This window comes from Pteropus vampyrus, unplaced genomic scaffold, assembly GCF_000151845.1.
Source record: "Pteropus vampyrus isolate Shadow unplaced genomic scaffold, Pvam_2.0 Scaffold366, whole genome shotgun sequence".
Classification (NCBI taxonomy): domain Eukaryota; kingdom Metazoa; phylum Chordata; class Mammalia; order Chiroptera; family Pteropodidae; genus Pteropus; species Pteropus vampyrus.
Window position 1 is genome coordinate 560,123 of NW_011889147.1, and position 25,638 is coordinate 585,760.

At 38.4% G+C, this 25,638-nt stretch overlaps 1 protein-coding gene across 2 annotated transcripts in view; it reads right to left on the reverse strand.

The window, feature by feature from the left end:
* Positions 1–8,398: 8,398 nt before the first annotated feature.
* Positions 8,399–25,638, reverse strand: part of STK33 (serine/threonine kinase 33) — a 56,857-nt gene continuing 39,617 nt past the window's right edge. The window contains exons 11-12 of one of the 2 annotated variants that reach the window (XM_011379574.2): positions 22,707–22,931; positions 8,399–8,611 (exon numbers count right to left, since the gene is read on the reverse strand). In XM_011379574.2, coding sequence (XP_011377876.1) covers positions 8,399–8,611; positions 22,707–22,931 — 438 coding nt within the window. The remainder of the gene's footprint in view (positions 8,612–22,706; positions 22,932–25,638) is intronic. The other variant, XM_023522944.1, reaches the window with a different exon arrangement.

The following is a 25,638-nucleotide window of genomic DNA, read 5'->3' on the forward strand; positions in this document are numbered from 1 at the left end:
TTATATCCTTTAATAGTAATATGCAGTTCACACATTCTGCCAGCAACGAGTTGTCTGCAACTTACTTATTTGTGAATGCTTTTTCCCTGGAAAGTGGAAGCAGACCAGTGAGCCTCGGAGAAAAATTCCACTTGGAGAATGTGGTCTACTTTTCGGGCATTCGAGCCACTGAGATATCCAGACTTCCAACAGGCCAGATACTTCCACTCCCTTCCTCTATTCCTTCCTTCACCTGGTTCCAAACAAATCCCCCTAAAATTTGTCCAATTAAAACACACCCCATTTTAAATCTCTTAGTCCCAAAGGCAGTGATGGGGTCCTACAAGACTGGTAGAGGGTATCCAGAAATCCAGGCAGCTGAGTCTCCTGCCTAGCTCCGCCCCTTTAGGCTCCTGCTGTTGTCCCAGTAGAGAATGGGGGTGAGGCCAGAGCTGGGTGAGGAGCTGCTGGAACTGTGGGTACCTAGGTCTATTCAGTGACAGGTCGAACTACATCTTACCCTTTGTACCTCCAATGATGCCTTTTATCATTTCTTTTATGGGCTCTTGTGTTTCAAAAGATTTTGTTACCCAAAAACTTTAGGTATAAGTGTGGCCAGAGCCATTCATCATAGACAGATATGCACTTTCCATTACTTCTCTGACATTTGAAAATAGCCTGCAAATTACTTGCTTTGAAGTGTAACTATGAAGCAGACCTGCGGAATTACCCGGGGAGCTCTGAGACCCAGGGAGGGGCCCAGGAAGGCCTGAGAGAGACAGACCTCCCAAGGGCCTTGCACTCACGTCCCTCTGTGCACTTCCTCCAGGGCACGATGCTCTTTCTCACATACTCCACCCCCACCCATGTCCGACGTCACGTGCACCTCGGCACTCCCTTGCCACCCACAAACACCCACTTCTCAAGGTTGAGTCCACATCAGGGGCTACATGAGGGGATGCCCACAGCAAGGGACGTGCTAGGACCCGAGACCCGGGCTGTCCTGTCACACCACATCTGGGTAGGACACCCAGGATTTGGGCCTGCCTTTCATCACTTTGGACACATGACATCTTGTTAGGGAGCCGCTGCCACCATCCTTGGCTCCCTAGGAGCTGCACAGAATCTGGGTAAGCAGAAGCCTGGAGCTAAAAATGAGGGGCAAGAACATCAGAAGTCACTCTTTGGTTTCAGGATCAGATCTGACCCTTTGCTTCCAGCAAAGAGCAGAATGTAAACATGGACATAGGGGTGAGCGCTCCTGGGAATTCTGAGATGTTTGAGGAGAATCTTCTGAAAAAGACTCAGATTCCTGTTAGTAATGTGGAAAGAGGTCTCAGAGCCATTTAATTTAGGCATAGAGGTTAATGTGTCCCTGAGGCCTGGGAGGCTTGGGGACATTAGGTTACACAGAGAGGACACTTTATGCTCATCCTGTTTGGAGGGCCCGGGACAAGTCTGGTCCAAGGTTGGCAATCCTCTCCTGTTCCTCGCTGCCACTCCAGCAGCAGCTAAGCCGCTAATGCATTCTCTGGCAAGCAAGCCTCTGATTCAGTTTGTGCCTCTCCGCTCTCTGTGCATCTCAGGGATAATTAGCAAGACAGACACTTAAGGAAAATGGGTCTGTCTTCTCGGGTATTCTCAGGGCTCTGTGCCTCAGACCCAACTCAGGCATGTCAACATGCTCTCTATCACTCCCACTGGCCTCACATTGGGAGAGGGCTCTTTTATGGTTACTGAAAGTCCACCACAACAACAGGACATCGACAGGAAAATAAATGAGCTTCAGGGATGCACTGTCATTAAAGACTGTCTTAAAAAAACTCAAACCGGACGGCCCACAAATCCTTGCCAATAGAATTTGCTAATAGGAACATGATGCGAATTCAGAATTCCCAGAATTCCCAGAATTCCTCTGGACACTGGCACACCACCTGATGGGGGCGTGCCAGTGTCCAGAGGACTGGGGACAGCAGGCCACACTCGGAGGCCCGGGCTCATTTTGGTAAAAGACCCAGATGAACTAGAATGGCTCATTTTGGTAAAAGACCCAGATGAACTAGAATGAAGGGCCAAGAAACATGTCATCTGAGGAGGAGTCCAAGGGGATGCTTAGATTGGTGAAGGCTCACGGGGATGAGGGGGTCGTCTTTCATCCCTAAGGGGCCATTATGTGGCAGAAGGAGTTGACTTTAAATAGTTCCAGAGGGACCAGTGAGGAGCAGATGTCAGTTGATATGAAGACTTTTCCAGCGCTTGCGTGTTTTCAGAATGGAATTCATGTGCCTTTGTCATTCCCCTCCGGGCAAGCAGAGTGTACTGCAGACATCCCTGCTAAGGTTAAATATGAGGGGTGGGGAACACCACAGTGCTTCATGGTCAGCAGTGAGCAGAAAGTTGGTGTGAAGCTTAAGTGGCTGAATGACTAAGGTCTCACGACTAAGTTCTATCCTGATGAGAGGAAGGGTGACTGTTTCTGGAAACAACACTTGTAAAAAATTACCTATTTCAGTGGGCTTTGGGAGCTTTCCCACTAGAAGCCTTTTCTTCCAAAGTTCAAAACAGCAATGAGGACCCTGCATAGGAACTCCCCCTTTTCTAAAACCAAGTAGCAGACAACAGACTGAGAGATGCACAGCCCAGGCAAGAGGGCTGGAACCATCCTCGGCTGCTGGGCTTCATTCCAGGGCAGAAGCTTCCCCTGTCCTGCACCAAAGAATGGGTCTGAGCCTTCAGAAACAGTGTGCGCTGTCAGTAGGACAAGAAAACAAACATTACTCCACCTCACATTAAAGGAGTAAGCGATGGCAAAAGCTAGAGGCACACGAGAGAGGCGAGGCAGAGAAATGCTCCAGCAGCTCACTTCTGAACTCCACGTTTTCAGCTGCACAGCTACACACGCCACTGGATGAAGAGTTGTGGGAAATGGAAATACTGTAGTGATTCTTGAACCCCAACTGCCCTGCGAGGGGCATTACGGCACTTTGCTCCTGGTAAGCATCAATCTATCACATCCACGCAGGCAGGTCTGTCCAAACCTGAGGAGGCAACGGAGCCTCTTTTCTCTCTTTGGACAAAAACATATTCAAAGGTTTCTAACTATCCTGACAATGAGTAGTCAGAGTGTTCAGAATTTATTTCTATTATGCAAAGTCCTTCAGAATGCATGTAGCTCTCTCCCTGGTATGGTGTGGTTGGGTCTTACTCAAATTTGTTAATACACAAAATAATCTTACTCTGTTATGAAACCTCAAGCCCCAAACTTGCCAAAATTCCCGCTCTAGGCTTTTGCTGGGAGACAAAGGTATTCATGAGCCACTTGCTTTTTGGAAGTCTGAGATCAAACTTTATAGCAGACTCAGGCCTACACTACAAAGGCCTTGAGAGGCATCAAGTGCAACAGCGACACCCTTGAGCCCGCTGGCTGGGTTCAGATCTTGGTTCCGCTGCTTCTTAGCTGTGTGACCTTGGACAAGTTTCTTAACTTTTCTGTGCCTTAATTTATTCCTCTGTCTATATAATAGTACTCACTTCACAGGTTGTTGTAAAGATTAAAAGAATACACAGAAGGTGCTTAGAATGGTGTCTGGCGTGGGGTAAGTGCTCTGTAAATGTTGCTGCTATTGTTACATAATGACCTGAAGAGGGGCTTTAGTTAAAAGACAGATCCCTTCCAGCTTACAAGGGGACTTCAATTTCTAGTAAACTCAATGTAAACCAATGCCTGGAACAGGAAATACTGGCTTCTTCCTCAGGGTCTGGGGAGGGTGTCAGTTGTTCTCCATTTTCCGCCTGTCTTGCCCCCAGGTCAGACTGAAAATGCTGGCTCCTAGGACCTGGTAACTGCCCCGGAGATGGAGACAACTTTCTGTGCGGATGAGAAAAGTCTTCCCTAAACAACAGCTTGGTGTCGGGATCTTGTCTGCAGAGCCTGACCGAGTGGGAGGGTCAAAGAATGTGTCTGAGTCTCCCAAGAGTGAAAAGATTTATGTAACCTCTGTATCAATGCCAAGGATATGTATGATCTGAAGATGCTACAGAATCTAGTGAGGAAAAGTCTATACTGAAGGAGGGGGCCGCCTGGTATCTGTGGCCCGGTCCTCTGAGCTAGGCCCAGAGCCACTACCTGTTTTGGGAAGCAGTTCTCTGAGGTCTTCACTCTGTATGCATTGGGCCCACGTCCGGGATGGCACCAAGCCATCAAGAGGGAAAGTCTCTAAGATAGCCAGAGGTGACATTGCAATGGCCCTATTAATCTTCCCAATATTCCACTGTCACATGTGTGCTGCTGCTTAAAGTGAGGTCACTGGGGCAGTGGTGGGAATCCCCACCACTCCTGCTGAGAACTGCTCCAGATAATTTAGGGAAATGTGGAGAACTGACAGAGAGGGAACAGAGTTAATTATACTAGCAACTGAGGAAGGCAGCCACAAAAATGCAAGACAGACACTGAATATGGTCTTCCTTTGAAGAACAAAGGCAAAGAAAATTGGCTCGCCAATGAGAATTAAATGATAATGTTCTGAACGGAAATCAAAACCAATTCTAAAGCTAGCTCACTCGGAAAAATATGGGATCCTGAAGTGTAAAACTGAACTACAGTGAGACCTTTGAATAGTGAAAATTTTACTTTAAAATGCTTTGTAAGCTGATTTTAGCGCTTGTGGAGATGAAACGCACACACAGTCCAGGGAGTTGGCTTCAGATCGCTTGTGCTTCCTGGTGCCACAGGTTCCTCTGGAAGCCTCTCATGTGCCCTCAAGTCCACAGCCAGGGCACAGCAAGGGCAGCTCCATCCCAGGCTGTTACAAGTCAAGTGTTGCTTTCTTTAGGCTCCCACAGGCCATGGTCGAATTTAAGACCTAAATGCAAACCTCCTGGGTCTGGACACTCTCAGGCTCAGTGGGGCAGTGCTAGATTTTGCTCAGTCTTTCTCAGTCAAGGTTCTAACCCCAGAAACAGCTCCCCTGCCACCCACTCCCTCAACTCCTACTCAGGTGCATCGGTTTGTTTCAGGAAGAACTTACTCAGGTTTTCTGCTCTTCACTTTACTGGCTTTTGGAAGGGGATCGGCAACCACAGACAGAACTGCCCCAGGTCAACAACAGTGCAAAACTGACAAAAGATCCGAATCACATTGGATCCACGGAGGAGCCAGACGGTACACTCAAATGGGGTAGCTGAGAGTTTAACAAAGAGGCTCTTTATAAGGGTACCAAGAGAGTTTAGGGAAACCCACAAAGGAAGACACAGTACCCCTAACCAATAGTCCCTGGTTTTGTCCCGAAGGGGCAGGGGACAGGCTGGGAGAGAAGGCTCCTGGTAGGAGCTGAGGCCTATAGAAGGAAAATGCAAGGAACTCCAAGCAGCCCAGCACAAAGGCCCTGGGGGATTCAATGATTGCGCCTGGCTCTGCCACCCCAGTCGCCTTTTGGTGTCTCCCACTGACAGAATCCCAACAAACCCAGAGGCAAGACAGCCTGTTACCACAGTCCCTAGAGATCAGCCTCCCTGGGCGGAGGGCAGAGCAGGCACGATGATTCTGGAGGGGCAGACGGAAAACAGCCCAGGGGCATTTCCCAGAGGCCACCGCTTCTTGGTCTCCGGCCAAGTGCAACCTTTATGGGACACAACTTCCCTGGCCAATTTCAAAACTGCTTACTGCTGGGAATGCATGTTTGAACAAAGCCTTTATTCTCTATTCCAACAGCAAGGCTGGAATTTAAAAAGCTTCATTTTCAAGACTTGCTGCTTTTAATTCGTCTAACCTGGAACTTACATTTTGGAGTCAAATAGAATTATTTAAACAAAGCATTTCAGAGATAAGCACAAAATGTTTTGATTTTTTGTCCCCCTCCTTTCCTCCTCCCAACACCACATAACATTCCTCCTCAAAACGTAAGGACTATTCTGAGGCCAACTCTTAAAATCACAGCCTCTCTCAGCTTCCATTTCCCCGGGTCTTTCTTCAGCTTGTGTCTTCATCTGGGTGTGCTTGTGTATGGGCTGCGGGAACGGCTAGTTTTGCCTCAGACTGGCCAGGAGTCACCAAGGGCTCTAGGAGGGAAGTCCCTCCTGCTTCTGGATCTGGTAGAACTATGTGCCACCATCCAATCAGTATTCTTTATTTATTAGACACGCTTTGTTTTTTTTTTTTTCTGTCCCCCACCTCAACCCATCTTCCTTTCTTCTCTGATGTCTTCTACTGTTCTCAGCTGAACTTCTACCGAGCCCCAAACCTGCATTTATCTCTTTTATCATATCCCTCCTGCCTTGACTTGTCTGTTATTTTTAAGTTAAAATGTGGAACAGCATTTGCATTCCTTGGAAATAACACGGGTGCTGTACTGTCCTAGACTGTGTCCCTCTGGGTCACTACAAAGCCCAACCCTCCACGCTGTAGTGCACAGGAGATGTCAGAGTGACTGTTATCAGTGCCTCAGAGTTGGCCTATCGGTCACTGAAAACCAATCTGAAACAGAAGAGTTACTTTTTTCACAGCCACGAAAGCAACTGGAGAAAGCAAGGCCATATATCCCGATATTAAAGAGGTACAACAGTTGGAAAACCAAGCTCAGACATGGCCTGGCCCAAGTTTGTCCCATACAAATAAATAAAAATAATATGAAAATCTCCTTTAGGAAGAGTGAACCAAGTCTCTATCAAAATGATTCCACGTAAATAAAATAAAGGTCTAGACAGAAGAGAGCTAATTGAACTCATTTTTATAGTAGCAGGACAGTGGGTCTGCTTACTGAGCAGAATCACTAATTTAAGACCAAAGGAAAATGTGGATAAAAATTTAGATAGTATTCAATTTAACAACAGAATTCTCTGTGAGACAAAAGGCTATATCCTACTATGCAAGTAAGAGCATTTTTAACATAGGGAATATTCTATTTTTAAGCCCAAGGGATGAACAGAATCAAAACCACTGTCTTGGTTGGCTTTTCTACAAGGAGATGAGCAGCCAGCTCTCCCTTCTATTAACAGGAGCACCGGGAGGGAAGGGAAATCACCTAGCTAACGAGGCTGGGCTTCTCAGCAAGTAAACAGAACCTGATCTTCCAAGACTGGCTCACTAAACCCAGTGAGAGAAGGCTTAAAGCTTCGGGAGATGGTTTACGGGCTCCTGAGAGGACTGGAAGTAATAATCAGTAAGAAAGAAAGACCTTGAAGCAGCCATGTCAACTCCAGTTTTAAAATAAAGTCTAGACAATTTAAACCAGATATGCTTTGGCTGGCAGTTTCCCCAGGGGAAGCACTTTGAAGGCACTAAGAAAATACTGGCAGAACTACTAAGCCAGGGGTGACACATGTCTATGCTATCTTTGACCCATTCAGCAGCACAACAGTGTCTTCCAAGTTAATTCAGGAAGCGTATCTATTACCTTTAGTCACTGAGTAGATGTATGTGCAATTAGTACATGCTCAGCGGGCCAGGTGTGGGTCATTTTGGAGGCCTAAATGGCAATCCCATGGTGGGGGCGGGGCGGGGGGCGGTGCAATGAAACTAGGTTACCACTTAGTAAAGGTAAAAGCAAATGCAAATGGTTTCTTTAGAATTTGTTTGGAAGGCCAAGCGAAGTATCTATTCACCCAGTTTGACCTGGAATGGCAAAATTATTTGCCCAGGTGGAAGAAGATATCCATAATACTAAGAGTAATGATGTATTTTCCCCTGTATCCAGCCTCATCACCTTCCCCAAAGATGTGTACCTCCCTTTGTAGCAGCAGGCCAAGCTCATAATTTGCATAGGGGCTTAGAGGACTTTATTATATTCACTTCTTGTTAACATATAAATTAATATGCATGGGTAACATCTGTCTTTTATTGATTCTATCAATACATTGGGAATTTAGCAGCAAGTTAATGGCAAGCAGTTACAAAATCTACATTTAAAATAAGTTGTCTTAAACAATCTATAGCACCTACAATCACAAGAACACATATGAATGGATGAAGCACTTCTGCTGTTATGCCTATAGCAAGTTGCTTAGTAATTTCCTAATAAAAGTCTTCTAGTGCAAAGTGCACATAATTATTAGGAAACTCCATTTTTGGCTCTCATTTTCCCTTATATAAACAATTGTGCCTAAATCTAAGAATGTGAAATAAAACTAAGCAAGTCCGCCCACAGCCTTGATCTGAGGGCATCTGATCCTCTATAAATGACCCCTGAAACATCTTGATTTCGGCCACAGCCTGCCACCACGCCGATCGGAGGCTGTCCTTTAACACCACATTGCTTGGAGATAACTGGTTTCAATTTTAAACTGGTGCAAACACACCACGGGGCTGGGTGGAGCTAAAAGGCTAAACGCTTGGCATAGTACAGCCCTTTTCCCCTCTTACCCTCTCATTTTAGCACGAGGAAACACAGCTCTGTTTTCGTACTATTCGGCATTGGAGGGGACCTTAGAGCTTCTTTTTGGTTCTCGGCAGGGCAATGGATTTAGCAGTGCTTTTGGCTGCTGTCCTTTGATTTGAAGTCACAGGGGATTTCTGGATTTCTTCCTTGACTCCGGCCTGAAGGAGTCTGCTAGATGGGGAATTTGAATAGCTCATGTCCAAGCTGTCCATGTTTTCCTTCTTACTGGTCACAGGAAATTTCTTTTTATAAGCAGCGAGCTAGAAATAAAAGGCCTGAATTAATTTTCAGACACAAAGTAATATGTATCCTTCAAAGAAGCATGCGCTTACACAACTGTCCAGGATTTGCAAGTTGAGCACTCTCCAGATGTGAGATATAAACTCATCACATTGTAAAATTGTTATTAAATGCCAAAGAAAGCTCCTCTAGCACCCTCAACAAACCAAAATTGTTCGGTGTTTGGTGTAGAGCAAACTCTCTGCACAATTTCAGTTCTACTGCCATGCAAAATGAAAGTAAATGTCTGGTAACATTCGCATAGGGAAGTCCACTCGGACATAACTGTGCTCATTTCATCTTCACAGATTTCTAGACAAGTTTTGACATTTGTATGGATACCCTGACAAGCACGTCATGATTATTCTTTCTAATCTGGGTACAAAGTTGCTGCATAGGGTCCACTCTTCACATTCTCTGCACTGACTGCAGGGAATGGCTTCTAGTCCCAGTGACACCACTTGGGCAGGTCTGTAGACCTCTTGGAGTCTTGATGCCTCACTGTTAAATGGGGAAAATGGTATTTTCACATATACCACATGAGTTTATTGTGAGAATTAACTAAGGTGGTGGCCTTGAAAGGACTTCATGAGCTTTAAAGCACCAAAACAAGTAGAAGGGATTTTAAAAGGCAATTGTATTTTCTCACGTCACCTCACCCCACAGTGGGAGCAACGGTCTCTGAACATGTCACGAGTGAAGCAGAGTCCATTTTGACCTGAGACGCATTCTAGAAGTGATCACTTCTAATTAAATGAAGCAGAGCACAGAATTCTAAAAGAGCAGAGAATGTCTCAGGAGACCTACACAAGCAGGATGGGGGACGGAACGTTGGGGTATAGACATAGAAAGTTCTCATTTACACAGAATGACCTGGGAAATGGAGTCATAAGTTTTAATTCTCTGGTTAACTGAAAGTTAGCGTACATATGAGTTAATAATACAGGTTAACAATTTTCAAAGAATGTGAAAAGATTACACGTAACACAAAACAAATAAACCTGGTGTTTCTCTGATCACTCAGGCTCTCGTGAAACGAGTGACTATGTTTTATACACAGCAGTAGCACTTAATATATATTTGTCCAATGAGTAAATGACCTCCCAGGGCTGAAGCAACACTTCAGATCATTTCATGATTTTTGGTACCTATATTTCAAGAATGAGAAAATTTACCTGATGTCTGCTTGTTGCAGTCAGCCCTTAAATGTGTGCCTCTTTAGAACACCACTTATGTATGACATGTATGACTTTATAACAGTGTATGCTAATTCTTGAGCTGGTAATTTTGTGAGTTGAAAAATTAATTTGCATAAATTTGGAAATGGAAACAGGTCCTTTTCTCCACAGATTTTTTTTCCTAAGAAAATTTCTGGTCGCTTCTCTGTGTAGTCTTTCAAGAAACAGAGAAACCTAAAGTGCCTTAGCATTCAGTAAAATAGGTTGTAGCCTCTCACTGAAAACTCCTTCTGTTCTAGTATCTGGCTGAAGATGAGTTGCCTTGTTCAGTACAGTCCTGGTCCCAAAGACATGAAACCTATCTTGGAAATTTTGATTCATAAAATTGTAATCCGCTTGACATACAAATCCTATTAAAAGATGAATCTAAGTGTAACCCTCTCTCTTTTGACATTTCACCTCTTGATTTGTCACTCAAATCATTGAGAAAATATTTTTTAACATGTCTGCTACAACTAATATTCTATACAATAGGAACAGAGACACAGTTGTTTTCTTTTTAATGCATTCATATTCCTATCTGGTTTACTGTTCCCATTCTTCTTCATTCTCCCATTAATTAATGTACTTGAGTCATCAAAATTATGCTCTTACCAGCAACATATGAGTGACTTTTATTTCATTTTCAATCTGGTATTTAATACATGTTAAAACTAATATAGTCAACCATATTCTAATTAAGCTCCCAAACTGGCCTAAAATGGGTTGCACTGAAACAAATCACATTTGTTCCTTTACTCTCTGGAAACATCAATGCAAATCTACTTACCTTTATGCAAATGTTTATTGCAAACGTTTACGAGCTTCTGTGTGTATGTGTGCACCCTGTAAAATATTATGTGTGTGTACTTTACTATTTTTCTTTGCTAATTTGCAGTTTCATTAAGTTTAGGAATCAGAATTGTAAGAGCTTTCCTAAAGACTGAGTCTCTCCTCTTAAATGTCTCCTCATTGAAACTGTTCTCTGTAGCTAACAAAACATGGATGCAGGCTGGCCCTCATGAGGCCCTTCAGGAAGAGCTATAACTTTCTTCACCAAGAGCCAAATCTCTCACCTCCTTGAAACATTAAAAAAAAAAAAAAAAAAAACAAGGAAATTTCTATCTTCCAGGCTTTTCTCAAGGAACATTAACAAATCTTAATTTTTCAGGGATACAGATTTTTAGGTTATAGATTATCTAAATTTTCAGTCTTTCTTTTCTCATAGTTGATGAAATTCCTTAGAGACCTATGCTGTCACCGATGCAATTTGAAAGTGTTATGAGTAATAGACAAAGAAATGAAAAGTGAAATTGCCAAGGCTATAGGAGTTACTAAGATCTTCCAGGTCATGAAAGGCAAATAGAAGGTGAAGAGCTCCCATTAGATTGTACAAAGGGAGAAAGATGAGAGAGGAATTTCAATATTCAGCTCTAGGGGGAAAGAGTCTAAACATTATGAAACTGTTGGCCATCATCAACCAATCCAATTGAGAGGATCTAAAAATCATTGTAGACTATTCTCTGAAGATACTGTCATACTACTACACAGTGACCAAGAAAACCTGGCTATCATTGGCAAGCACCTTAAAAAATCAAGAAAAAATTATTTTATCCTTATCAGGAAGAATTCACATCTGAAACACTGCAACCAGCTTGAACAGATATAAAAGATGAAAGAAGGTTTACAAAAAGGCTATTTATAGGATTAATGGGTGGAGGTTTCTTTATAAGAGAGTTCTTCAGTCTAAAAATGTAAAGAATTAGAGGGCATATCCAATCACAATCTGCAAAGTGAAGAATGGGGAAGATCTCAGCACTGGAGCAAGACAGCATCTGTGAGTGCTATAGTCAAGATGGTTACACCAGGGGCTGCCCCAAGCAGCATTTCAATTGTTCCTCACTTTGACAGTCTTACCATTTGGGAATGTTGAAGAATAGTCAGGACTACTGGAGGCAGAATGATGGCAAGGATTACCTTACAAGGTTCCCTTCAGTTCCATCCTTTAGTAATTCAGTGCCCTTGGCCTGATTTCTCCAGCTCATATTACTAATCTTGAAAAGGGGGGTCCATGTGTGCAAAGGGAGATACGTACCAAGAAAACTGGGATGAATATACATATCTCATTATTCACTAGCATAACTTTAACCTGATGAACTCATCTGGTGAAAATGAATACAAAATCTGCAAGCTCCGGGTATAGCCCTGAAAGCTAACACCAGTGCATGATTACTAGAAACTGTTACCATTTCTCTGAATTTTGAGTAAAATATGTGCTATCTAAGTAAAGTGGTTTATCACCATAGCAACCATTTCTAAGAGTCACACATTCAAATTATGGGCCTGCATAAGGTCCAAGCGACAGAACGTTCTGAAGCAAGTTTTTAGCTATAGTTTTGCTTACAACGGTCACCACTTTCTCTCACATTCTTCTGGTTTTCAGAAGGAAGAGGAAGGGAAAGAAAAGCAAAGGGAAGATGAGAAATTGACTTCCGAATATACAAATTTCTTTTACAAGGCTTCCCAGACAAAGAGTTGGGCCTTAAATGGATTTAATGAAAATAAAATCTAACTCACAAATTAAATAAAGATGTAAACATCCCTTTTCTTTTAAATTAAAGTATAATTTACATACAGTAGAATGTACAAATTTCAATTGTATAGTTTGACAAGTTTTGACAATGCACAGACCTGTATAACCAACACCCCAATCAAGAAGTAGAATAATTTCCCAGAAAGTCCCCTTGGGCCACATTCCCGTCAACTTCCTCCCATTCTGGGGCTACAAGTGTTCTGATATTTTTCAACATAAATTATTTTTGTTTTTTTTTTTTCTAAAAGTTCATATAAATAACATACAGTATGTACTCTTTTGTGTCTGACTTTTGCTTAACATGGTTTTTAATTGAAATTTCTATTAAGATAATTATAGATTCTCATGGTATTATAACATACGTTTTTGAGATTCATCCATGTATTAGTATTTTTATTGCCAAGTAATATTTCCTTGTATGGATATACCACAATTTGTTTATCCATTCTTCTATTAATGGATATTTGGGCTGTTTCCAGTTTAGGGCTGTTTCTATATAAAGCTGCTATAAACATATTCTACAAATCCTTTTTCAAACTTACATTTGGGATTGCTTACATTTGGAGTAAATGGTAAGTGAAGGCTTAATGTTATAAATAACTGCCCAATTGTATTCCGAAGGAACGGAATCATTTTTGCATTCCCACCAGCTATGTAGGAAAATTCCAGTTGCTCCAATATTTGCTAAAATTTGGACTTGCCAGTTTTTTTTAGTTTGCCCATTCTATAAAGACTATAGTGATATATATATCATTGTGGCCTTTCCTGATATCATTTGCATTTTCCTGATGACTAATGATGTTGCACATTTTTTCATATGCTTATTGACTACTTATATGCCTTCCTATCTGAAGTTCAAGTCTTATATCTATTTTTAAAATTGGCTTGCCTTATTATCATTGAATTGTAGGAATCACCTCTATATTCTAGATACAAGCTCTTTTTTAGATATATTTATTACAAATATTTTCTCCCTGTCCCCTTGCCTATTCCTTTTCTTAATGTTTTAGTTTAACAAATGTGTTTGCTTTTGATGAAGTCCATTTTATCTGTTTTTTAAAGTTCTGTGTTCTAAGAAATCTGACTACTCTCTGATTAGAAGATGTTCTTCTATATTTTCTCCTAGGAGCTTTATGATTTAGCTTTTAGACTTAGGCCTATTACTCATTTCAAACTAATTTTTGTGTAAAATGTAAGCTAAGGGGTCAAAGTTAATTTTTTCCGTATAAATATCCTATTATGCCAGCACCATTTATTGAAAAAAACTATCCCATTGAATGGCTTTGAGGTCTCTGTCGAAAATCAACTGCCTAGATAAGTATGGGTCAATTTCTAAACTCTCGATTTTATTTTATTGGTCTATTTATTTGTCCATTCTTATACCAATACCACGCAGTATTGATTACTGTAACTATATGGTAAATGTTGAAATCAGGTCGTATAAGTTCTCCAACTTTGTTCTTTTCAGGTTATTTTAGTTGTTCTAGGTCTTTATGTATTTCCACCTAAATTTTAGAATCATCTCATTAATTTCTAACAAAAAAGCAAAAGCCCTAGATTTTAATTGGGATAGCTTTAAAGTTATAAATCAATTAGGGAGAATTGATATCTTAACAGTATCTGATCTTCCAATTGATGAACATGGTATTTATCTCCATATATTTCAGTCTTCTTCAATTTCACTCAGCAATATGTTATAGGTTTCAATATAAATGTTTTACACATACTTTGTTAGATTTACCAACTAAGTATTTCATGTTCTGCAATATTTTAAATGGTATTTAAAAATTTTGTTTTCTAATTGGTTACTGCTACTATATAACAATACAATTGATTATTGTATACAGATCTTGCATCCTGCAACTTGTTTAGTTCACTTTTTGTAGATTAATTGGGCTTTTCTATGTACACAATCATGTCATCTGAAAATAGAGACAGTTTTAGACTTCCTTTCCCATGTATATAATTTTCTTTCTTTTACTTGCCTTGTTGTATTGGCTAAGACCTCTGGTACAATGTTAAAGAGAAGTAGAAAGGACATCTTTGCCTTTCTCCTATATTTAGTGGGAAGTGTTCAATATTTAATCATTAAAAATATTAGTTTTAGAGAATTTTGGGGGGGTAAAAATCCCTTAATATGTAAAAGAAGTTCCCATCTGTTCCTACTCTGCTGAGGGTTTTTCTCACCTTTGATTGTTAAATTTTATCAAATGCTCTTTTTCCCCCAAAAGTAATGAGATAATTATATGGCTTTTCTTCTTTACCTATTAATATGGTGAATTACATTGGTTGATTCTTGGATGTTAATCCAAACATACATTCCCGGAATATACTGTACACTTAATCATGATGCATTATCTTTTTTATTTATTTCTGGATTCAGTTTGCTAATAATGAGTTTGGGGTTTTTGTGTCTATATTTATGAGAGATATTGGCTAATAATTTTCTTGTAATACCATTGTCATGTTTTGATATTGTTGTGCTTGCCTTATAAATGCATTGGGAAATATTCTCAAGAGTTTGTGTAACACCTTTCTCTTCTTTCTTCTTTAAATATTTGAAAGAATTAGCAAGTGGAATCATTTGGGACTGGAGCTTTCTTTATCGGAAAGTTCTTAATTACAGATTTTTTTTTTTTAAATAAATGTAGAACTATTTAGCTTATTTATTTTTGTGTTATCTGTTTTGGTGTTTTTTTAAGGAATTTGACCATTTCATCTAAATTTTCCAATTTATTGACATTAAGTCATCACAATATCTTCTTTTTAAAATCATTTCCTCCTCTTTTTGTTCGAAGGGCACTTAACAGTATTCTTTTTCTAGCTTACTGAAATGAAAGCCTATATCTCATTATTATTGCTATTGTTTTAAAGTCAACATTATTTTACATTTATTTGCATATTTACTCTTGCTAATGCCCTTTCTTCCTGCAGTTCAGTATTTCCACCTGGGATCATTTTATTCTACTTTGAAATTTTTCTTTTAGTATCTCTTATGGTAAAATATGCTGGTAACAAATTTGCTCATCCCCTACATATCTGGAAAAAAATTTTTATTTCATCTTTATTTTTGAAGGAAATTATCACTAAAGAATTCCAAGTTGGCAGGTTTTTTGTTTTGTTTTGTTTTGTTTTCCATTTAGCACTTTTAACAATATCATTCCATTGTCTTCTGGCTTCTATTATTTCTATCGATGCATCATATGTTATTCTTTTGATGGCAATGTGTCTTGCCCCTCTCCCCACCATGTCCTCAATTCCATGTTTTTACAATTTTCTCTCTCTGGTCTGAAGAATTACAGAATAGTATTCAAAGCAACCACAGACACTAGAAAGTAATGAGAGAATACCTGAAAGGAGACAGCCAGTTCAGATCTTAGGTCAGTTCAGTTATCGGTAGCTGGGCAGCATCCTAAATTTTGCCCAGCTACAGATAACTGAACTGACCTAAGATCTGAACTGCTGGTTAAGAGACAATTTGCAGTTTGTGTCCAACCTACTAACTGCCTGGTGACATTAACACTTTTTGGAGAAAAAGTGTCAGCACAATATAACATTTCCAATGTCCAGGATACAATCCAAAGTTACTCAACAGAAATAACAATTAAAAGAGACAGATCCTGAGATGACCCAGATGTTGGAATTGGCAAACAAGGATTTTCAAAGCCATTATCATAGTTATTATCAGTGATGCTAAGGAAAATGTGCTTTGATGAATAAAGGTCTCAGAAGAGAAACAGAAATTACAAAAAAGAACCAGATGGAAATTTTGAATAAGATATAATATCTGAAATTAAATAGTCACCAGTTAGGTTTAATAGGAAAACGGAGTTAACAGAAAAAAGAGTAATCTAAAGATAGATCAATAGACTGTAACCAATTTAAAGAACAGATTGAAAAACATGAATACAGCCTCAAAAATCTATAGAACAATATCAAATGGTCTAACATGTAATTAGAATCTCAGAAAAAAAATTAAGAGAAAATAATGAGAAAATTTCCCAAACTTGACAAAAGATACAAATTTATAGATTCAAGAAGTTCAGCAAACCCCAAGCAGGATAAATGTGAAGAACATGCCTAGAAATATCATTGTCAGACTGTTGAAAACCAAAGATAAAGAGAAAATCTTGAAAATATTCAGAGAATAGTGACACATTACATATAGGGAAAGAGCATTTCAAATTACCGATGATTTCTTGTCAGAGAAACTAGAAGTCAGAGGCAGTAGAATAACACCTTTAAACTGTGAACCCCAAAACATATCAAGACAGAATTCTATAAACAGAGAAAATATCCCCCCAAAATTAAAATAAAATAAAGACTTTTTAGATAAAAGAAAACTAGGAGAATTCATCACTAGCAGACATTCAGTACAAGAAATGCAAAGGAAGTTCTAAAGGGAAATCATACCAGATGGAAACTTAAATTTTCAGAAAGGAAAGAACAACATCAGAAATAGTAAATATCTCAGTAAATATATGAAACATCTTTTCCTCCTAACTTCTTAGAAATATATATGACTTTAAAGCACAAATTAAAACACTGTTTTGTGGGGTTTCTAATTATATAGATGTAATACATGGGACAATTATAGCATAAAGGCAGGAAAAGAGGTGAATGGACCCAAATTAATACATCTGAAATGAAGCAGTATTAGTGATAACCCAAACCAATGGCTTGGTTCTCCATAGGGAAAAGACATACATAGCATATCCTAACAGCTATAGTTCCTCAAGGGGACTAAGCAAAAGGTACGCTTGGGAGAGTAGGGGAATGAATTGAAAGGATATATAAAGCTATATATATATATACCTCTAACTATGGAAGCCTGGCTAAGCTTGTGGTGAAACCTTTACACAGGAAGTTCTCCTAGTGGGAGCAGAAGCAGGGACAATAACATTGTTGTTTATGAAAGTCTAGTAATCCAACCTAGCAACTGGCATTGCAAACAGCACTAGATCAAAGAACAACAGGTCAAGATTCATGTTAGCACAATCAATTATTTGTACATGTATTAATCAGCTATTGCTGCAGTTATGCTACTGTTTGGGAGGTCCCCAAAAGCACTCCCAGGTTTTATGATTCACTAGGAGAACCTACAGAACTCAGCATACAGTTGTACACATTGTTATGATTTATTAGTGTAAAAGGAAGCAAAGCACAATCAGCAAATATAAAAGGCACCTGAGGTGAAGGCCAGCATAAACCAGGCTCAAACTTCCAAGGGTCTTCTCCTGGGCGTCACATAGGATGCACTTAATTACCCTAGAAACAAGTTGTGACAACACATGTGAAATGCTGCCAACCAGGGAAACTCTTAGAGACTCAGCACCCAGGGATCTTACTGGGAGCTGGTCATGTAGGCAGGCTCTCTGCCTAGCATCTGCCAAAATTCCAGCCTCCCCGAAGGAAAGCAGGTGTTCAACATAAACCATATTGTTTGTACCAACAGTTCAGGCACAATGAATCATTCTTATCAGTTAACGGCAGCAACCATCCCCAAATCCAAGTTCCCGGAAGCCAGCCAAGGGCCAGCCTTGCAAGAAAACCTTTTCGAGGATAGCAGTTTGGGCCTGCTATATTAACTCTTTTCTGTACAACTACATAAGAAACAACTATAGAAGACTCGGTATCTTATAACAATAAACATTAATTTTTCTCAATTAGTTGTAGGGCTTAGCTGTGCTAGGCCAGACTAGGCTTTGTATTAGGTTCAGGTCTGCTCCACAAATCTTCATAATTCCGAGAACTGTGGCTCCCTGCAGGCATGTTCTTCTCATGGCAGGTGGCAGAAATACAAGAAAGCAAGCTAAATCACGCAAATGCTTTTAAGGTCTCTGTTTATGTCACACCTCTTAACATTCCATTAGGCAGAGTGAGCCAACATTAGTGGAGTGAGAAAATTTCCTTCATCTGCTATAAAAGAGAGAACTGCAAAGTCACATGGCAGAAGGTGTGAATGCCCAAACCCCTTACAGGGAGAGATTAAATAATTGGGAAAAATAATGCGATCTACCACAATATCCCACAGACCTCACCAAACTCAGAGGGTAAATGAGGTTGGAAGCATCACCTAATCACCTTTGAAAATGATATTTCTTAGTTTGTTCATTAGTTTATTCTAACATCTATATGCAAAGAAGCCTTGGAGCAGGCAGAAAAAAGAACAAGCAATTTTAGTAATATTCTATGCAAGTTCTTTAGCAATATAATAATAAAAGTAATAATAATGTGCTTACCGTATGTCAAGAGCATAACGTGCAAGACTTCATTTAGTCCTTGGTTGAGGTAATCAGTCCTATCTTACAGTGAGAAAACAGAGGTCTAGAGATTTGCCCAAGGTTGTAAATCTTGGTAAAGCCAGGGTTTGAATCCTGGCAGCCTTGATCTGGAGCTTGTGCTTTTAACCATTATGATATTTTAAGTGCAGTGCTTGGGCACAGGTACTAGATTGCAATGCTTCAATATCGCAGTACAAAAGTGTGCCATAATTGTGAAAGCACCACCATATATGCACATGATTTACATGGGCTCAGAAAGCTAAGATTTAATTTGTAAAGAAATATTTATCCTAATCAACTAAAATACCAAGAAAACCTGACTTTTTCCTCATAGAAACACAATGATATATTACAGTGTAACTGCTTCATTTCAATGTTTTTAAATTCAAACACTTCTCGTTTTTGAAGAACTACTACTTGAATACATTTCATTTACCTAAGATACCTTGCCTTTCTACTTTCCAGATGAGGTAAAGTATATGCTACATGTACCATCTCCTATGATACTGTAAAGGCCATGTTTTCAGTCAAGAAAAATGATTACAAAATGATCACAAAAATCTTCCATTTTCATTAAACAAGTATATTTGAGACTGCATTCAATAAATAATTTAACAACTAAGAAGTTTCTCTTTCATGAAGCAAGAATTCTGTAGTGCAAGTATAGTACTTCTATCACATCCAGAGTTTCTAGTCCCTCCGTCTATGATTATGGGAGGTGCATTTTAATTACAGACATTCGTTTCTCTTCAATTGTTTTCTGAGCTCAATGAATAATGAAAGTATTGTACTATTTATCAGAAATCACTAAGGACCTAATGTTAAAAAGGCATGCTCCTGCAAGAAGCAATGGTCTGCCAAGTGTGTCATTTGAAGATGAGTAAATGCTGTTGTAAGAGTTCAAGTCTTGGGTCTATCTGAGAGAACAGATTAAGGACCCATTGTAGGGAATTCAGAGGGTTACTAACAACACAATACATTATCTAAATGTACTCAGCCTATAAAAGACAAAATACACATGAGAGAACATTTCAGTCCTCAAAGAACACTATTACCTAAATTAGGCTAAAAGTTGGAAATGAAAAGAAAAAAAAGAAAGAAAGGACGTTGTCAGATGCCAACTACTTGAAAACAAGTTTGAAAAAGTGAAATGTGATACCTTAGTCCAAACACGAACGATGAGGAGATGCAAACCGTATTTTCCCATAATGTCCTGGGCATTTGCAACCAGGAAACAGTTACTCAGGGAAAGAGGAAAGTGCTTAGTTCGAGTGTTTTTGTTTTTAATAAATCCTCACTTTCTCTTCTAGTTTTCCAAGAGCTCTGCCACTTATCTAAAAAGTGTGATTTCCCTGGCTTGTGACAAATGTAAAATTCAAGAGCTCTGAATAGATTTATGAAATTCTCCAGAAGAGAGAGCAATGATACAATGGAAAGCAGGAACTTCTGGCAGATTTCCATTTAAATTAAAGCCACATTTCAAATATTATAATGGAAAAAGAATCATATATATTTCCTTAATTTAATAGGTATAAATTATTTATATTATCACAGCAAATTGTCCATATAATTTGAACAAACAAAATTTCCCCATGGGAAATATTTCAATATTCATAGAATAATTTTTTAAAAATTAAAATTTCATTATTAAGAATATTAATTACTATTCGAATCCTGTGTGGACTCAGGAGTAAATGGCCAACTCTAGTTTCAGTTTTCACTTTAGAACTTTATACGCCACTATTTACTGTTAATGAAGATTTGAAAGGAAAGAAGTAATTTCTTAACATAAATTTAACTTCAATATAATTTACAAAGTGACATTTTTATTCACAGAAATCCTTGAAAAACAAACTTAGTATATTAAATTCATGAGAATTCTTTCTTTTAAGGGGTAACACTTTTCAAGAAAATTCCCAAATACGGTAAGTTTATTTCTTCTAAGCTATCACAGCCAAAATCTAAGTATGGGAAAGTTCCTTAGCAGTTCCTTAGTTTCCAGGGCAAAGTCCTATGCATCCTGTAGGAACTTCTACTACAGCATTTACAATAAGTAGCTTTCCAGAGTTTGCCTGAATATCTCCAATGATTGAGAGGTGGAAGTTTACTATCCATGGTCCAGACTGTTCTATTGCAGGCAAAAAAAGTTCTTCCTGTTGATGAGTAGAAATCTATATTCTTAAAATTGCAACCCACTGGGTATAATTATAGTATCCATAAGCACCTCAAATTCCAATTCTTCTGTTCCCTCATTGGAAGTAGCTGCGAACAGCATATCAAGTCCTATTACTTTGTGACTTGCAGGGAGAGGGAGAGGAGAGGGCAGATGTGCAACACAGCAATGGGAAAGGAGATGGAAGACATCAAACATTTGGTTCACAGCAATATTTTATGCCAGATTGAGTGACAAACATAGATATAACCCAAGACTACAAAAGATAATGAGTGTAAGCATGTATATGTATTTGTTTGTATATATGTAAGTACATGTAAATTCATGTGAACATATATGTGTAATGTAAGTGTATACATGTATATATAGTGTATGTGTATATGTGTAAGTATATGTATGTATGTGTGTGCATATGTATATGGTATATAAAATGCTAAGCCATCTAATAGGATAATCTTCAAACCATGTTCAATAAGGAAATGCAAACGTGAATTTTTAAAATATTATTTTTAACAAGAATATAAAATACATACAGCTTCTAAGCATTGCAAGAGCTGTTAACAGACTAGAGAGGATGAAGGGAATTCAATAAACCTATGTTTATAGTATGGTAAAAATATGGTTACTTCAAAATATCTAAATCATTCAATGTTAAGCTTATCATCTAGATGTTTGCTATCAAGTAGATGAAGACCTTCCCAACCAGTAAATCAAAAATAGTCAGTAAAAAAAATAAACAACTAACACAAAACAAAAAAAAATAAAAGAAACAATCAGTCGAGCACTCTGCTAGGTCTCTTTCCGCAAGTTTCTGACAGGATGCTTAGCATGGAAGGGAGCAGGCCAGCAAGGCTGTACCTTCCTGGATGTGGCTTAGGATTCACCCTTTCAGTCCTTCTCTCCACTCTGCCTGTTTCTAGGCTTCAAAGAACTGAAAAGTAGCAATTCCTCATGAGAAGTCTGGTGTTACAAGAATTTTTGGTGTTATAAACAGTTTAGAAAATTGAAAGGATTCTTATATATTCTCCTAAATTCATTGGTGAACACAGCTCCCACTGGCGGATGCTCAATTATGAAAGAAGAGCTAAATTCATTAGATTTCAAGACAAGACAAAGAACAAACATACAGAAAACTTTTCCACAAACATAGAAACAAAAGAAAAATGGGTTTGGGTAAATTGTCAGGATATTCGGTTAACAGAACAAAATCTAGAATTAATCAAAATGCTATGAAATTTTATTCACCAAAAAGAATAAAACTATATTTAGATCTAGGAAGCTAAAAGATAAACCTATATAAATAGTTTTAGTTATCTTAAAAGTAGAAACAAATAACTGGATAATGTAGGTAATACGTAAACCCATTCAAAATTGTATAGCCTGGTAAAGTGCAAAAATTATTAATTTTGACCCATGGACCAAATCTGGCATACCACCTGACTCTATGTCCTAAAATTGCCTATGCCTATTTCCATGCTATAAGATCAGAGTTGAGAAGTTATGACAAAGACTACTATGGCACACAAAGCCTAAAATATTTACTATCTGTTCCCTTACAGGAAACGTTTGCAGACCCCTGCCCTATATAATCACAGATCTTCAAATAAACATGTAGGCCACATTGCTAAATCATGATAGTCTCAAGGGAGGAAAGAACTTGACTTGCTTTATCATCCAAGCCCTTAGTTACAAACCAACAACAACAAAAAGACACAATTGCGAAAAATGTTCCAAGTGTTGTGAGGTTATTTTATAGTATAGAGAAATGAAACAATTGCTCTTCCTACTTATTTTGTAGGTTCTTCCTACCTGTTTTTCCTCTTCTTCATCTGAAGTATTATTGAAATCATGGACATTTCTGCTGGGTCCACTGGGTCCACTGGGTCCACTGGGTCGGAAACCTTTCAATTTTTCTTGAATGGACCACTTGTTCTTTTGATCTGTTGTGTTTTCATCATCACTTCCTGGATTATTTTTCCATTCTTTCATCATTTCTAACACATTGATTGGTCTCACTGAAGAAAGTGTTTTGCCCTAATATTAACAATGAATTTTTGGTGTTATAAACAGTTTAGAAAATTAAAAGGATTCTTATGTATTCTCCCAAATTCATTGAGTCACATGGAAAAATTATAATGCTGAATAAATGGCAAAACTTTTGATGCTCCTCAGAGCATACTCCCTGTACTGACAAGAATACATATTGGCAGGAAAACCAAAAGAATGAAAGAAGTTCCCCAAAGTCTAGTGGGTCCAACATTAAGGGAAAGTCTATATGATATCAATGTCTAGGCAAAAAAAAATCTAAATTCAGTTCATTAATCAAGTGCTATGTCCAAAATTATACATGTTTGCTTTGAAAGCTCTTATTTGACTTAAAGATTTAGATATAAAGTGGTCATTTGATTATAACTGATTCAGTGCATCATTTTTATCCCAGATGTGACTACACAATATCAAAATTGACCACTTTATGTTAACTAGATTTTTCTTAAATATAATATTCCATTTAATGCCAAGAAAAACGTGAATGTAGTCTCAAATGGCTTCTGCTAGATTGGGTATGCCTTAAATACTTTTTCTCCTAACTTAGACTAATAGAGAAAGTTTGAACAAGAAGTTTGGATCACATTTAGATTAAAATGGTAAGTTCACATGTAAGCACAGATACAGAGAAATTCTAAATTAATTTGGTATGTGGATGGATTGAAATATTAACCATCGGTGACAATATACTATGAGACAGAGTACTTTAAAGAGAGCTATCTGAGTCTACTGTTGAGTGAAGACAAACATTAAGTATGGAATAGCAATAACTAAATAAATAAAACATTAAGTATGGAATAGCAATAACAAACATTAAGTATGGATTATTATGCAATTAATTCCTGGTTGTTCTTCTATTTCAACCTGTTTTAAGAAGGTCTATATTCTTACCGATTTCATAGCATCCTGTTTTGGGTTGTACTTATGCTTCCTCGACCATTTACTTCCAGAATGCCCTCACCATGCCTTCCGCCAACTTATAGCCTCCATTTTCTTCAAGGCTCAATCTGACGGTCATCTCTGTTAAGTATCCCAGAACTTCCAAAGATGTTGTCAACTTAGATTTGGGGTCGCTTGTTACCACAGCATAATCTATCTAGCCTATCCTGATATACATAGCAAATAAACATTTACATTCTGTAAGTCACCTCCAAACAGCCTTAAAAAGAGTGAGCCTACTGTACAAGCAGCATACTCAACAAAATTATAATTATTACCGAAATCACATGCAATCAGTACCATGTGATAACCCATTTATTTAGGCAGTTTTTGCTTTGCACAGTCCTGATGTACATGAATTTCAGTCATCATGACTTAAACAATATCAACAATGTTCAAATTTAAACCACTATGGTATATTAACTCTAATTGCATAAGTTTAAACTTCACTGCTAGCTTTTTAATCCACAATAACTATATAAAAGACATCACTATGTAAATGACAGATGTGCATCATGATTCAGTGACCAATCATGTCACTTCTTTCAAAATCTGTTGGTGATTGGACCCTGTGCATCTGCTATTAAGTTCGCATACAGACAGCAAAGTATGCAGTTGTGTCACCTGCTTGTCTTCCAGGGAACTTGTCAACAAAGATGAAGTTCAGTAAAGAAATTAAAAGTGATAATGCTATAAGTGAAATCTAAATCAGCTGAAAAGGGAGTAATAGAAGAAACAGCTGACCATGGAAATGTTGACACTCTACCATTTGAGAAAACCTAGATATGCAACCAATGGAACTCAGTGAAGGCAAACTTATCGACATAAATGAAGAAAGTGATTGTGACAGAAAGGATGAATTTGTCCCAGAGAAAGTGATGCCTGCAAAATATTTGACATTTAAAGAATTTTCAGAGATATTTCATGACACTGAAAGCACAAAGGATAAAATGTTGGAAGTTGATCCAAACTTAGAAAACAGTATGACAATTCTCCAAGGCATAAAAAGATGCTCCCTTCTGTAGTGTAAGTTATATGACAAGCATGAAGAAGAAGGCAAGCATGGTTTAAACTAATCCTGGTAAGTTTTCACAAAAAATAAAACACTTTAATTCTCAGTATTTCTAATCCTTTAGATTATAGTGCACTAAAAAATATTAGTTTTACTCTGTTTCATTCCCTATGTATTTATAATCAACAGAGAGTTTGTAATGTTTAACAAAAATTTTAAAGATAATGGAACAATCCTAATTTTCCCATAGATTATTAAAATCATTTTGTACAGTTTCAACTTGCATTATTTTTATGGTCCTGCATGACCATGCAAAGCAAGGACAGCCTGCATCATCTTGGATCTGCATCTCTAGAAATCTTTCAAGTGCTTGGTTTACATACACATACACCCAAGAGCTTGGTAACTGACATTTTACATGCCTAAAGTAGAGCGCCATTGTACTCAAAGAAATGACCCTATTTCTCATTCCAAAGAGATTGTGGAGACGAGGAAAGGATCCAGAATAGGAGCGTTATCATATCAAAAACACACTACTATTTGGAAATTTTTAACTCTTTGCTTTTTATGTTCATTTGTGATATCAAACAGGGCATAAATGGTAGTATTGATTCCAGATTTTCCCTGCTGTCTAAAGTCCAGCCAATAACTTACTAAATAAACTACCCCTTTTATTACTTGCTAGCAGGTGGAAGAGAAACTGCATCAAATGCTTGGACTGACAAATGAATAAGTATCCGAGGG